Source organism: Falco rusticolus, chromosome 14 (assembly GCF_015220075.1).
Source record: "Falco rusticolus isolate bFalRus1 chromosome 14, bFalRus1.pri, whole genome shotgun sequence".
Lineage (NCBI taxonomy): Eukaryota > Metazoa > Chordata > Aves > Falconiformes > Falconidae > Falco > Falco rusticolus.
The window spans coordinates 2,877,329-2,891,822 of record NC_051200.1 but is presented as its reverse complement, the minus strand read 5'-3'; the positions used below and the strand labels follow the sequence as shown (position 1 = coordinate 2,891,822).

At 53.8% G+C, this 14,494-nt stretch overlaps 1 protein-coding gene across 2 annotated transcripts in view; it reads right to left on the bottom strand.

The window, feature by feature from the left end:
• The window catches only part of SLC16A2 (solute carrier family 16 member 2), a 35,845-nt gene that overhangs the window by 4,100 nt on the left and 17,251 nt on the right, over positions 1-14,494 (bottom strand). The window contains exons 1-3 of one of the 2 annotated variants that reach the window (XM_037408237.1): positions 6,855-6,874; positions 4,842-4,986; positions 437-899 (exon numbers count right to left, since the gene is read on the bottom strand). In XM_037408237.1, coding sequence (XP_037264134.1) covers positions 437-899; positions 4,842-4,966 — 588 coding nt within the window. In that variant the 5' untranslated portion in view covers positions 4,967-4,986; positions 6,855-6,874. Of the gene's footprint in view, positions 1-436; positions 900-4,841; positions 4,987-6,854; positions 6,875-14,494 lie in introns of those variants that run through there. The other variant, XM_037408236.1, reaches the window with a different exon arrangement.

The following is a 14,494-nucleotide window of genomic DNA, read 5'->3' as shown; positions in this document are numbered from 1 at the left end:
ACAAGGACGTGAATCGAGTAAGTTAATCCCTCTCATATCCCGAGAAGGCACAAGGCTTCCCGCAGAGGGCTCATGGCTCTGGGGTGGTTGTGTGACCCCCACACCCGCACCACGCTGACCTGCACACACCGCCTCCACCCGCCCCAGACCGTACAGCCCCCGCCTCTCCTGCTAGCAATGCTGGTCCTCAGGAGCTGCGACCGCCCTGCCCACCCTGGCACAGAGGGCAACAGAGGCATCAAAAAGCTGTCTCCTCCCACCACTAGTCCTGTTTACAGGACGTGCTTGCAGCAGTTTCTTAGCTTCGCAGCTTTTGGTGGCTCTGTCCCTACTGCCTGCCTCCACCTCCCCACCTCCCCCGCGCTCGCACGGAGGAACCCTTCCACCCCGAGCCAAGGGACCTCCCTCCCCTTCCAGTCCCAGCCAAGGCTCTTACCAGGTTCATGTAAGGTACGAGATATCCCAGCACAGCAGTAGCAATCCCAAAGGCCCAAATCCGATAGGTCTTTCTCCGGAAAACCCTCAAGTTAAAGTACTTGCGTGTCTGGGACCAGCACTGCTGCCGCACGCTCCGGCTGCCCAGCTTGTCCTGCCCATCGTGCTGAGAGTCACAAGAAGGCGGCAGGATGGGCCGATAGGTCAGGGACAAGAATATCTGGATGAGCATTAAGGCACTGAGTACTTGGAAAGTGTGCGCCAGCCCAATGGCCTTCCCAACCATCTTCAGGAAGAAGGGGAGCGGCACGGAGATGAGGCAGCTGCCACCGGCCACGATGCCGTTGGCCAAGCCAAGGCGGCGCTTGAAGTAGTGACCAAGGATGACCAGCGAGGGCTGGAAGGCAAAGGAGCTGCCGCAGCCAAAGAGGATCCCGTACGTGAAATAACGAACTTCCAGAGACCTAGTGGGGAAAAAACCACATTGAGGTGGTTACGTTACGCAGAGGTAAGGGAGCCTTCACCCCCATGGTCCTGCAAAACCTGGAGTCAAGAGCCAGGCCCCGCATACCACAGGTGCTACACAGACAGTCTGACCTTGAGGAGCTTATTCCCTAGCCAAAGCAAGGATTATCCTCATTTCACAGCTGGCACATTAAATCTTTGGGAAAATGAAGTCTAGCTGGGCAGTGCTTTCTGCATAGAGGAGATGCCCTCCTTGGGAAGTTGACCGAACTTGAATGGTTTTTAAATTACAGCAAGCAAGATTTTTCTAAGGTAGGCAGGGTGGGTTATTTTTAGCTAGAAATCCATTTTTTTCCCACTGAAAGGACTAACTGAAAACATTCTGCACCCAGTGTTTGAAAGCAGAAGGCACCAACCCTGCTGGTTATTAGGCACTTAGGAAGGAAACATTGCACTTCTGCCCAGGCTTCAGGCTGGTTAATTAAGTTGCTCTTCTTTAAGCTCCTCTGGGAGCTTCAATTAGACAGTTAATAGAACTCATTTGTACCTTACATTGGTGGCTGCACTCGAGGAGGAAGCAAAATGGCTGCTCTACAGAACAGGTGGAAAGTCCTGAGAGCCCTTGGAAGGAGCTGCTTCCCAACTGCCAGCCCAGTTTTCCCAATAGAAGCAGCTGAGAAAGGAGCCTAAAGTTAGGCGGTGCAAATAGCCCATTGTGTTTCTCTCCAGATGAAGGATTTTTTTCTTCACCCCTGTGCAATACATTCAGCTGCAAAAGTCTGCCACAAAATGCTGCATGGGAGGAGAGGGCGATGGGAACGTTTGGGCAGCTCACCCGGCAAGTGATGCTGCACGAACGGGGTCCTTACTCCAACACACAGAAGGACTTGTGAAATAGTGAGTGCTGTTCACGAAGTGAACAAGGAGACGGCAGCCCAGATCTAATGGAGCAGTTTGAAGTGGAGAAAACATTTACAAGCACATCATTTCTTCCATTACGCGCTCGTCTCTCTAGCTAGCCAAGCAGAAAGCAGAACGTGCTTGCTGTACCCAGTGGCTCAAAGACAAATGACTGTCATGAAAGGCGATTTCCAGCTACTCCAGAACGAAGCCACATCAGAGCCCCTCTGCAGGAGCCAGGCAAGCAGCTGGGCTGTGCAGCCTGTCTCCAGCCGCCCACGCACCAGCCCCAGCCATCTCAGCTGGGTCACACCAGCTTTGGTAGTGCCGCTAAGCTGATGTGGTGGATAAGTGGAGACAAATGCTGCGGTTCCCATCTGCTCCCTGTTGACGCTAAGACACCCCTGCATGAGATGGGGCTCCTTTTGGCCATGCTTTTTATCCAGGATTTCCCACCCTGCTCGCTGGGAATCAGCCAAGCTGCTCTCCGGTGGGAAGGGTGGTATTGTCTCCCTCGGCTAGTGAGGTCTCACATGGATAACGGTGTCTCCTGGGACGAGGAGGTTTCGCTCAGTGGCTGCCTCTCAGTTACAGCTCACCATGCAAATGGCCCTGGCTCAGCCCGGCTGGCAGAGGTTGGGGGATTTCTCTCTGTGGGAGAAACCAGGCAGAAATTGCAGTGGGGAAGGAGAGGCAGGTGAAAAGGGACTCAAATCCCACTACAGAACACTTAATGGTGCAGAAGAGGAGGGTTGGGGAGGCATTGGGAGGCATATGAAGACAGGCCTGCTGAACTGGCCATCACCTCCCACTCCTCACGCTAACATATCCCCCCTAAAACCGAGGGGAAGGTGAAGCGGGATTTCTCCCTTCTTAAGGGCGCATAAGAGCTGATTACGAGCACAGGGGACACCCGGTGCAAGACTGTGAAGAGAGGAAAAGCCGTCCCTCCACCCCATCCAGAAAACTTCAGCCTTCCCCAGAGCTCTGCTCTTCAGTGGATTTTGTTTGTTCAGTGTTTTCCATACAAAACTCCCAATGTTTTGCGAGTAGGAGGCACTGAGCGTGAGCTGGGCGCTGGGGTCCTGCTGGGCAGGCTGAGCAGCTGGGGGGGTTGGATCATCTCGGCACAGTGCTGGGACCACTGCGGCTCCGCCTGGACAAAGCAAACCACTTTTGGAGAATCGGGTGCGTGTAGCCCAGCCGGCACTGGGGGGGGTCACCTCCAGCTGCAGCTGGGGGAGTTGGCAAAGGGGACAAAAAAACAAGGCTTCTGCATTGTTCTGGGCGAGCAGGAGCCGCTAGCTCCAAATTTCGGGATTGGCCTTCTCCATCCAGATGGAGCAGTGCCAAAATCCCGCAGCCCCGCTGCTGCTCTTCCTCCGGCTCCAGCTCGGCTGTGCCGCAGGCAGCGTCCCTCGCTGCGGTCCAGCTGCGGAGGGGCTCTGTGCTCCCTTAAAGGCAGCCAAAGGAATGTGAACTGAGAGCGAGAAGGCAGCGAACGGGGATTTCAGCTCTGAAGCTCTCCTGGATAAAATATTCTTCTCTGCCTGTGCTGTTTGATATTTTTTTTTTTAATTTTTTTTTGAGCCCAACATAACAAGCCACTGGCAGCGATGTGGTCCCCAGAGTTCTTTTCTTTTGCACAAACACTTTAGAAAAGGGGGGGTGGGGGGAAGTCCAAGCCTTGCTGATTAGAAGGAAAGCAAGATTACATGGGAAGCGCCTGCGAGCTCACTGCCAGGAGCCTGGGCATACTTTTCCTCAGGACCAACTGTACTTTCTCCGATAACTATTATCTTTTGAAATACAAAGGGGTGGCATCTGTGGAGGAAGGAGCAGAGGGTGGTTCCTTCCACGCCACTGCCTGTGCCGCAGACCAAGACGGCTTTAGCATCCCAAGTGCCCTGACTGCAATCTGCCCTAGTCCCTGGGGCTTTGCCAGGTGGTTCAGAAGCTGTGACCCCCTCCCAGCGTAACAGGGGGGGTCCTGCAGCTGGGGACTCGGGGACCCATCACACAGCACACATCCACAGGGAATCAGGGCTGGGGCAAGCATGAGGCTCTCGCTGATGGAGGTCAAAGGCAGCTGGCATCCCATTGCCCTGCGCAGGCAGGGTGGGCCGGGAGAAGCACAGCGCAAGCAAGTCGCCCTCCGGGAAACTGTGTACTTGGCTTTAAAAATCCCACTTCTTGAAGCATTTTAATTAAAACAATATTGATTTGAACTGAAATCCAACCCAAAGCTATTCAGAAAAACTGGGGTAAATGATGCTTTGGAGTGTGTCTCCATATTGCCTTCGACACTCCACCTAACAAGAGCCGCATAAAGGACCACAGAGGTGACCTCTTTCTGTTCCCACAAAGATTTTTTGGGTTGGAAAGACTCTCATATCAAATCAGGTACACCTGTCATCCAAATGCACATCGCAAGCTTCTCCCAGCAGAAATTCATTGGCACAGGATCAGCTGTGGAAAACGAGGAGTAGCAATTGCCCCACATGCTGCAAACACCCGAGCCGGCACGGGAAGAGCACAAACTGCTCCAAACCCCATCCGCATCCCTCTCCCCAGCTGCCCTGCATGGAAACTCCCTCTTGCTAGGTGTAACCCACCAAATATTATTTTAACATTAATTTACTTTCAGTACCAAATATGAAATTAGTTGCAAAGAACTGTTTTGTCCACAAGCATCTCTTTGGAGCTGCCTGCAAGGAGCGTGCCAACTTCTTGCTGCCTGTTTTAAAGATCAAATGAAGGACCTGAGGGCTGAAATCTCATAAAATAAAGTCCCTCACTCAGGTAAAATTCGCTCTCTTGTTATGTAAGGACAAAAGAACAACTTGGTTCAACTTGGAGTGAAACAGGCTGAGCACACACGGGCTGCACGTGGGCTGTAGGGATGCCAGGAGATCTCTCCTCGGGATGGAAACCACCTGCTGTGCCCCAAAAGGCAGCAGCAATGTGTAGGGAGGGGGGTTGCAGGGAAAGTGAGGAAGAGGAGCTCGCTGAAGGGCTGGATGGCCTCTCTGCAGACTTACTTGGTGAAGGAGCTGGAGAGAAGTCCAATGAAGGCGATGGCAGCTCCCGAGGCTGCCGTGGTCCTGCAGCCGATCCGGTCGGTGAAGATGCTGACGATGGGAGAGCAGAAAAAAATCATGCCCATGGCCAAGGAGCCGACCCATGCTAGGGAGAGAGAGAAGAAAGGCGACGGTCAGGGTGGGACATCAAACGGGGGCCAGGAAGGGAACAGTCAGGGACCAGCCCCAGCTTTGAAGGCAGTCTCGGCAGAGAGGCAGCCCCATCACACCCTTAATTAACAGCACAGCTCATAAGTAACACAGTTACCACCCATGCTGCCTGCCGGCGTCACGGATGGAGTGCGATCTGCAGCGTCTCGCTGTTGGCCCGTGTGACAGCGGCACAGCCAGGTTTTCCCTTCATTCCCCTCCGCTGGGTTCACACGTGTGCTAGGGAAGCCGCCCAGCTTTCAACACTTTTTTCCAACGGCCCTTGCTCTGCATGTAATGATGCCTCCACTGATGCCTCATCCACAGGGGACATCTCCACAGCCAAAAGCCTCCTGAGCTCCCCAGAGCCCTCTGCTCCCTGGCTTTGGCTATGAAGAGTTTCCTAATGTCACATAGAGCTCTGCGTTTCCAGGTACCCCACTCACCCGTCACTGCTGCCCCCCGCCCAGAGCCAGGGCTGCCTCACCTCCCACTTGTCCCACATTCAGCGGGATTTCCCCTTGCAGCTGAGCCGATGGGAGACACGCGGGTTGGGCCAGGTTAGATTATCCCCCAGGCCCTGCCAGGAGATGCACAAGAAGGACCGTGATCTCATGTTTCCTCCCAACCCACCTCTGGAGAAAACCACAGTCTGTCTGTCCGTCAGTCTTTTTTCAGAAAATTTTATTATTCACAGATTATTTCACCCTGTCATCTTCTCCCTGCCCTCCACCTTCTCTCTTTAATGGTTTCTGTGCCTGGTTTTGGGAGGAAAGGCAGGCTTTCAAGAAAAGCAATGTGGTAAGGAAAAAAATCTCAGTCTAACAGCTCTGAGGAGAAGCAAGAGGTCCCTCGGAGGGGCACGAGGCAGGGCAGGATGGATGGACAGACAAGGGGCCCCCAGCCCTACCCAGCACCCAAGCCGAGGGATCTCGTGGAGCATCTCCCAGCTCCAGGCACTGGCTCTAGGCTAGCAAGCATGATCTGACCCACACAGACCCCAGGACATGTGCTTGGTTTTTTTATTCCTTTCTTAGGGTTGTTGGGATTTTTTTTGCACCCAAACCAAGCGCTCTGCAAACCCTTTTAGCACAGCCCCGCACAAAAACAACCCAAACTTCAAGAGCCATGAGATCTTCAGAAAATAGCCAGGTCCCTATTAAAAGCAAATCCTGGCTATATAACAGCCTCTCCAACCTCTGGCTTTCAAAATGGACCACACAAAGAAGCCCTCACTAGCTTGGGAAGAACTGACCCTTCCAAATTAATTATAAGTTTGCAAGGACCCAATTTACTCCAAAGTCTTTCTTAATAAATGCAGAGTGGAGCAAGAAAAAGAAAAGCAAGGGCTGCGCGGGAACGTCGTGGGACTCGCCAGGCTCTTGTCTCAACACCAGGCGAAATGCACAAGGGAGAGGGAGAGGGAGAGGACCCCCCTCTCCGGCTGATTTTCTTGGTTATAAACACAAGGCACAGTGTAATGAAAGTCCTTCTAATGGGATTAGGTGGCACAGCTCCAAAGAGCCGTCCAAAACAACTCCAAGAGGGGGTGAAGGGTGGGAGCAAAGCCAAGATGGGAAAGGCTCGTTAAATTGGATAATATACTTCCAGAAATGTTCCTTCTACTCCAGCCAAGGCAGTAAAACGTTAGATGGTCCCGTCATGTTTGAAGTTTGTTATTTTTGGAAATTACTTTAAGAAACGCGGAAATAAAAGCATAAAGCAAAGTATTAAATTTAAAGGGCCAGATTCGGATCTTAATAACCCGGAGATTTACATGCAAATAAGCAGTATCAATCTCTGGCCCCACAAATGCACACTCACCTGCAGAGATCAAAGCAAACCCAGGGCGAAAGGCTCAGCAATGGGCGCTTAAAAGCTCCTCCAGCTTTGGGTTTGTAAAAAGGAGATATCACTCAATTAAAATCGGTAAACACACACACACACACACAAAAAAAAAAAAAAAAAAAAAAAGAGTCCCGTGGCAAATTGCTCTACCTTAGAGAAAGGGCTTACCACAAGCAATGAATAAAAATAGGCTTGGGGAAGAACATCAAGTTAAAATTAGTAAGAACAATAGCCTCACTTCCAGAGCGGGGTTTTGTCTTCCCAGCGCTTCCCAGCGAAGCCCTGGGAAGCCGGGAGGGCTGGGCGAGCTCCAGCGCTGGAAGGAAACCTCGGCAAAATCTGGGGGCAGGAGCAAGCCGCCCCAGCCCCGGCTCCGGCCCCGCTGTGATCCACAGGGACACAGCCCCCCGCCAGCTGGTGACTCGCTTTGTCCCCGCCGTGCTGTCCCAGCGTGACAGCAGCTATCGCCGTCCACCTGAGTCAGGGCAAGGCTGGGGAGCAGCCGTGGCAGAAAACCACGAGTTGGGGAAAAAATGGGGCTCAGGTGAAGTGTAGCCCCAAACCCACCACTCTGGACACGGAGCCAGAGTGCCTGGAACCGCCCCAGGGGATGAAGGGTTTGTTTTTGGCAATCTGTGTAATGCAGTATTGAAGCTTCTCCTGGACTTTCCTTGACATGAAGGGCAGAGGCAGCCATTCCCCCCGTGGAAACCAGTCAGGGCTGAACCAGCTTGAGTCAGGGCTTCCCTTCGGCAGCTCCTCCGATGCTGGAGAAGTTGTGACTTGATTTAAAGCCCACAGGAAAAAAAAAAAAAAGAAAGAAAGAAAAAAACGGGGAATCTTTGCTTCTGATTTCCACGGGGTTTGGATGAGATGGTTAATTCCTAGCCCAGCCACACCTCGCAACCCCATGTGGCTGATAACCTGGGTGAGATACTGAAGCACACAAAGACAAGCCCCCACAAGAGGCACGAAGCCTTATCAGCGGTGAGTGCGATCAAGCAGATCCTAAAAGAAACGATGGAGCGAATCCAGCTGAGGATGGGGTTGGAAGGAGCTCAAGAGCTGCGCAGAACTTGGACAGGAGTCGGGTTAAGACTTGATCGAGTCTCAAGGTGCCGTGAGTCCAACCACCCCCTGGGAGCGCCCACTGAAGGGGGCGGGTTTGGAGCTGCCTGACTGGGTGCCATGGGGCGGCCAGGCTGGCGACAGCCAAAAGACATCCCCCCGCAAGGGATGCCTATGCAGAAACACCACACGCTTCAGAAAACACTTTTACAGTAAAAAAAAAAAAAAAAAAAAAGGGCATTTAAAGTACTCTCCTTTTGCAAGGGGGAGTGAAGATGACTTCTGAGCTGGGGGCTGGCTATATTAGAGGCGGCTCAACACGTGCTGTCCCTCCCCGACAGCCACCTCTCCGCTGACCCTGCTCGGCACTACGAGTTACACCAAAGCCAGCCACATCCATGCAACCCTGCTCCCACCCACAGCCCCTCCTGAGGGCAATAAAGCAGCAGCTGGAGAGCCATGACCCCCCAGGTGCACACCCCCTACTCCTCTCCACTTTCTCCGGCAGCACCATAGGGGGCTGGGGGACAGCAGCAGCCCCAGCTGCCCCCTGAGCCCAGGCCACCTGCAGCCCTGGCTTCCTCCAGAGCTGATGGGACCTTCCTGGTGGTCCTGGAGATGCTCTGGGGTATGGGAAGAGCTCCATGGCTGGAGCACAGAGGTTGACCGAGGAGAGCATCCCACCAGCAGCCCTCCCACAGCATGATCACCCAGGGTAAAGCTCTGCAGATAGCTCCTTCCCACCTTGACTTAACCAAGATCGCCGAACTGTTGGCCTGTGGCAGAGCCAAAGCAATCTGGCCTCAACACGGACAGGGGAATGCCATGGCTGAAGACCTCCAAGGGTAACAGTGGTGCAGGAGATGTGGGTAACATGGCCAAGCCAAGCCTTCCTCCCCAGCACCACTCATTCTGGGCTCAAGACAGAGTAAAAACTGAGGAGGTGACCCATTTGCTCACCAGCCAAGCATCATCAAGCTGTGCCCACAGTGGAGCAGCTCTGGGACTGCGTGTGCCTTGGCCACCAGGTCGTCCTCCTACCAGTGAGTGACAATGCTGCTGGGGACCCCATGGCAGAGGAGGACTGGCACATGTGGGTCAGGACCTCAACGGGGCTGGCGATGCCGAGGGGCCACGGAGGGCTGTGAGCACCATGGCCACATGTTCATGGCAGCAAGAGGTGGGCAGGGACCCCGGGGTTGGTCCAGGTGGGTCCCATGCACCAGACACCAGGTCAGCTTTCTTTTGAGCAAGGCCATCCCAAAAGGATGAAAAGCTCCTTCCTTGACGATATCTTCCTGAGCAGAAAAAGATTTCTGAGAGCAGAGCAAGGTGGGCGCAGGAAGGTGAGAAACAACAACACGGGAAAACATCACTGCTCCGAGACGCAGATCCAAACCCCCATGGTATTTAGCTCATTGTTCCAAAAAAATCATTAAAAAACCCGTACTGCGTCGCACTTGTGGCCAAGCCTATTTGTTCCTTTAAAAATTAATCTCCAGGGAGAAAGAAGGAAGGGACGTCGCTCTCAGCTGTGCTTCCCCGCTGACCCAAATACCCTGGACTGGAGGGATCAAGGGCCAGGAGGTGACCTCAGATCCGCCGCTGGAGGAAGTGTCTTCCCTCGCTTCCCGCGGCTTCTCCTGCTCGCACCGCGCGGCTGGGACCGGGTGGCCGCTGGAGGGGACGGGGACATGCTGCAGAGGGTCACCTGCCCCAGGCACTCAGCACCGCTCAGAAAGATGGGGCAGCCAAAGGTGATCCACCTCCCGCTCCCCAGCTGCACCACTCCTCCAAGAAATAAGTGATTTCTGGACTCGTGGTTTTGGGCGTCAGGGAAGCCCCACTAGCATGGCAAACCTTGTCACACGTCTTCCAAGCCCTTCCCAGCACCCCCCGACTCCCTTTTCGGGTGGCCTGGGAGCCCAAGGAACCTGGTGGCCCTGCCCACGCAGACACTGTGGGGAAGCGGACGGCTGCAGCCCCCGCCCCGCGGAGCTAATGTGTGCCGCCCACGGCACATCTGCAGCGAAAATGAAGCAGCTGTTTTATCTTCAGCTCTTACAAAGCTATTTGCGTCATCCTCTTGCTCGCTCAAAGTAAAGCCTGCAACACCCCCAACGGCTTGGCCCCATGTGCTCAACACCCCCTGCAGACCGAGCCCATGCCGGGGAGGGTTGGTCAAGGCTTCAATAAAGGCAGACACAAAGTCACATCTGAGGAGGCCACCACGATGCACGGCAGGAAAAGAAATAAAGCTAAAGAGCAGCAAAGCGAAGCTGAGGAGCAGCAAAGTGAAGCTGGGGAGAAGCCAGGCTCCTCTGGATGAGAGGTGGTGGTGGAGCGGTGCGGTGGCAGCCACCGTGCATCACGTGCAGCTAAAAGCCAGATAAACTCATTAATTGTATAGCAAGTCCTGCTTGGTACCATACCCTAAAGCTTCAGAACAAAGTCCTCCTTTATCAGGTTTGACTGACGTCTCCCCCCTCCCTTTTTTTGAAAACAATTCCACAACAGCCTGAAAATTGGAATAAATGGAATTATTCAAGGCCAGGTCTGACTTAAGACCCTTTCAGTGCCCCGTTCTTGGCAGTATTAGGATGGACTAAGGAAAAATGTGAATGTCGTAGGAGAAGTGGCAGCTACTGTCGTCACGGCATGGTCCCATGACCATGGATAACGCAACAGCTTCTCAGTGACCAGACCCAGCAAGCATCCATCCAGTCTGTGCCTTAGAGGACTTTTAAAAAATCAGTTTTTAACTGGTTCAGGAGCACAGCAGGCTGGGAATGTATTTCGCTTTTTAAAAAAACACCACATCTCTCCTGATCGGACTTCTCTGCCTTCCCTCACTCTCAAGGACGCAGGGGACTTTTAAGACATGATGCCCAGGCCACCTCCTGTAACCACTAAGTGACAGATACCAGCTTATGTGAGAGAAAAGTCCCAATATTAGCTGCCCTGCGGCCACATTAAGTAGAGATGGAGACAAATCTGTGGTTTTACTTGGCAAGCAGCAGGCACAAGAGTGTTTGCCTGAGGTTCATGCGCGGAACATCTCGGAGAAACTCAGCCTCAGACACATTTTGCATCATTTCATTCCAAAACCATAAAATCCGACCCTGGTTAGAGCAAAATGGCGTTCAAGCTCGTGTCTGAGCCGCAGCACGTCCTCCCCATCCACAGCCCAGTTCCCGCTCGGCCTCTGAGGCTCCAGAGCAGGTCCAGAAATGCAAATTCTTGTGAAACCCATCCAAAAGCAACAAGGCAGCATGTGCTCTGCAGCTGAAACCCACCATGTGCCCAGCCTGGAGTTTTCTTCCCAGAGCTCCCCTCAGCAGGCTGGGAAGGTTTTTCTTCTCTGCATCGCCTTCTGGCATACAATTTTTGCGAGATGATTCACCTACCACACACTAAAGTTACTCAACAAATAGGAGCTACAGTTGCAACAACTTCATCCCAACATGGGCGCCCATCCACCATGTCCCATCCAAGTGTCTTTCCATGATCTACATCCTTGAGGAGGCTGGGGACCTTGTCACCCCAATCCCTCCTGAGGCTGGCTGACTCCAAGTGATGCTGGATCAGACCAAGCCTGCCCATGTCCCAGCTCCCTGGGTGAGAAGCCCAGTGCTGCACGCCCTGAGGGAAGCTCTTGGGTTTCAACTGTTATTGGCTAAAACCAGTGCCCTCAAGCAGCTCCTGCCCAAATGAACTGGCAGAGTCTCTTTAGTACTGGGGGGAAAAAAAGCACATCCCGGGGCCAAGCATCCCCCCCTTCCATCACACTGTCAACCTCACCAGCCCCTGGCTGTGTTTTAATCCACCAATTTTATGAAAAACAGAAAAGTTCCATTTTAATTGGTGAAAATTCCCTCCTCCCACCTGCGGAGCGCCAATCTGTAATTAGCCTTTCATGTAAAATGATGTTTATTCCTGACGGAGTTTATCTTGGCACAAACATGCGCTCAGAAATGTGCACACATTTGAAGACTCAAACCCTGCATTTAATTCTCTATCTGCTTGTTAATCCTCATTGTTCCCAAGCCCCTTTTCAAAACACACCCACAGGGAGAAGAAAGTATTTTTATACATATATATATATATATATATATATATAAAAAGCCACCTTCCAGCATCAGGAAGACCAGCAGCGAGCGCAGCACTGCAGGCACCAGCCTGGGGTCCAGCTGCCCCACAGCTCCCAGCACTCACTCGAACGTGCGATGCCAAACCCAGGCCTTCCTCCTGATTTTTTCCATGTTTCCTTTTTTTTAATGTATTTTTTCTCCCTACCTGTGATGGCCCTCGGATGTCACCCCTGCAATGCAGCGTGACACCCGAAGGACAGGAGTGCCCATGTTTATCTGGCAGCTCAGCAGCGGGAGGGTGGGGGAAACACACTGGGGAAACCACCAGCAGTCCCCAGTCCCATTTTGGAGACCCTACCCTCGGCGAGGCAAGCAGATGGGGGCCAGACCCCAAGTGTCTGGCCTTATTTTCCTGGGCTTATTTTGGAGCAATTTGGGATTTACACACTCCTGGCGTGCAATGGCCACATCTCCTAGCATAGCAGCTCAGGGCTGGACCAGCATCTCCCAGGGATGTCCCAGCTGGGACTGGGTGACCAAAGCTGACCAGGTCTTTCCCCAGTCCAGCCCCAATAGCAGCACAGTGCCCCTCATCGGAGTGAGTGGTGAGAGCGAGGGCTCCCAAGCGGCTGCTCCAGGTTGCCCCTCTCTGGGTGACCACATTGCTTCCAAGAGGGCAACAAACACAGTATCTACCTTACAAAGTGAAAGGGAGAGCAAAAGGTCAAGGTCTGGGTGAGGGTCAGGGTCAGGATCAGGATTAGGGGTTGGGTCTAGGTCAGTGTTAGGATTTGGGTGAGGCTCAGGGTTATGGTGAGGGTCAGGGGGCCTGGCTCTCCCCAGCCCAGTGCGCCCTGGAAGGTTGGGGGTTCCATGTGCTGGCTCCTCACCCTGTGTTCTTGAGGAAACAGTTCCCATTGCCGAAGCCAGGTGGGTCCTGGAGCCAACAGCAATGATTAACTCCAGTGGGACAGTGTGGGTCAGCCATGATCCCAGCCACTGGCTGCTGCACGTCTGAAATTTTAAGCCTTTGAAAAAAACCATGACCTGACCAAACTTCACTGGGCTTTGGCTATAATTAACCTCCTCCAGTCACTTGTACAAGCTTGGGAACAGCTCAGCACTCACACCTTGCCATGGCCATCCTCCTCTCCTCAACAGGGCAGTGGGGCCACCCTTCCCCTGCCCTCAGCCCAAAAATGTGTCATCTCCTCCAAATCCACACCACAGCCACTTCTGGTAACTGGTAGACTCATACTGGTAACCAGTTCCTGCAGCCCATAGACAACTGGGAGGACAGTGCATCTGGGAGACAGGGGTTGTGGAGGTTCAGGAATTCACCCCACTGCTTTATCTTCCTTTGGAGACCACCAGCCCCAAGAGACCGCTCCACAAGACATGTTCGACCACCCAAGGCAAAAACATGTTTGCAAACAGGGCAGGGAGGATGCAAGTGGGTGGGCACCTGTGAGGGCATGACCAAAGTGAGGGGCAGCCTGCCAGCCCTTCCAAGCCTGCTACTGGCGCCAGGGCTGGGCCAGCTGCACTGGGGCACATGGCCAGCCAGCACCAGCCACCACTTCCCAGCCTGGGACCCAGATAAGTGCTGCCACTTTTGGGGGGACCCCTGAAACCCCAAAAGGGCAGGAGGGCAACTCTGGGGGCACCTGACCCCCTGCCCCACGCTTACCTGGGCTCCAGCACCCTGCCAGCCATCCCATGCACGTGGCTGTTATGGCATTTCCCCGGCTCAGGGCAGCTCAGCTGGCTCTGTGGTACCCTGCCGGGATGCAGAGCTCATGGCTCCTGGCCAGCGCGTGGCACAGCAGACAGCAAAGCAGCGCCGCAGCTCGCAGGCTGGGCTGAGGGTACAATGCCAACAGGGCCCTTTATGCCAAGGTCAGTGGTTCATCTCCCGGCCAGGCACGGCATCTGTGTGCATCCCTACGGGTGCCTACACCCAGTGCAAACCCTGCTGGCATCGCATCTCCATCTACCTGGTGACATTATACCCAAGACATGGCTGCAGGACCCCAGAAACTCCCAATGTGCCCAGGTGAAAGCACCTGAGGCATCCCAACCCCTTGATGCCTCAGAGAGAAGGTGGGACAGCCCTCAGCCCCTGACAGAAGGCAGGTTGGGTACCGCTCCCCAAACGTGGCTGGTGGCCCAAGACTGCTCCATCCCTTGTGAAATCACCGGGCACTGTCTGTCTCCTCTCCCCCCGCCAGCAAACCCTGCCTGGGCTGTGTTTGGGAACCCTCCGCCTTCTGCGGGGAGGCTGGGGTGAGAAAGGATGCTTTTTTCCAAGCTGTAAGAGACAGAAAAGCTTCCCTCTTTGCCAAATTTCTCCTGAGCCATCTTCTGTTTCCCATTAATGGCGAGAAGAAACCCTCCGGCCCGGGTCCATGCTCCTCCCTCCGCAAATCCCACAGGCACTTGTCAACATCCCAGTAA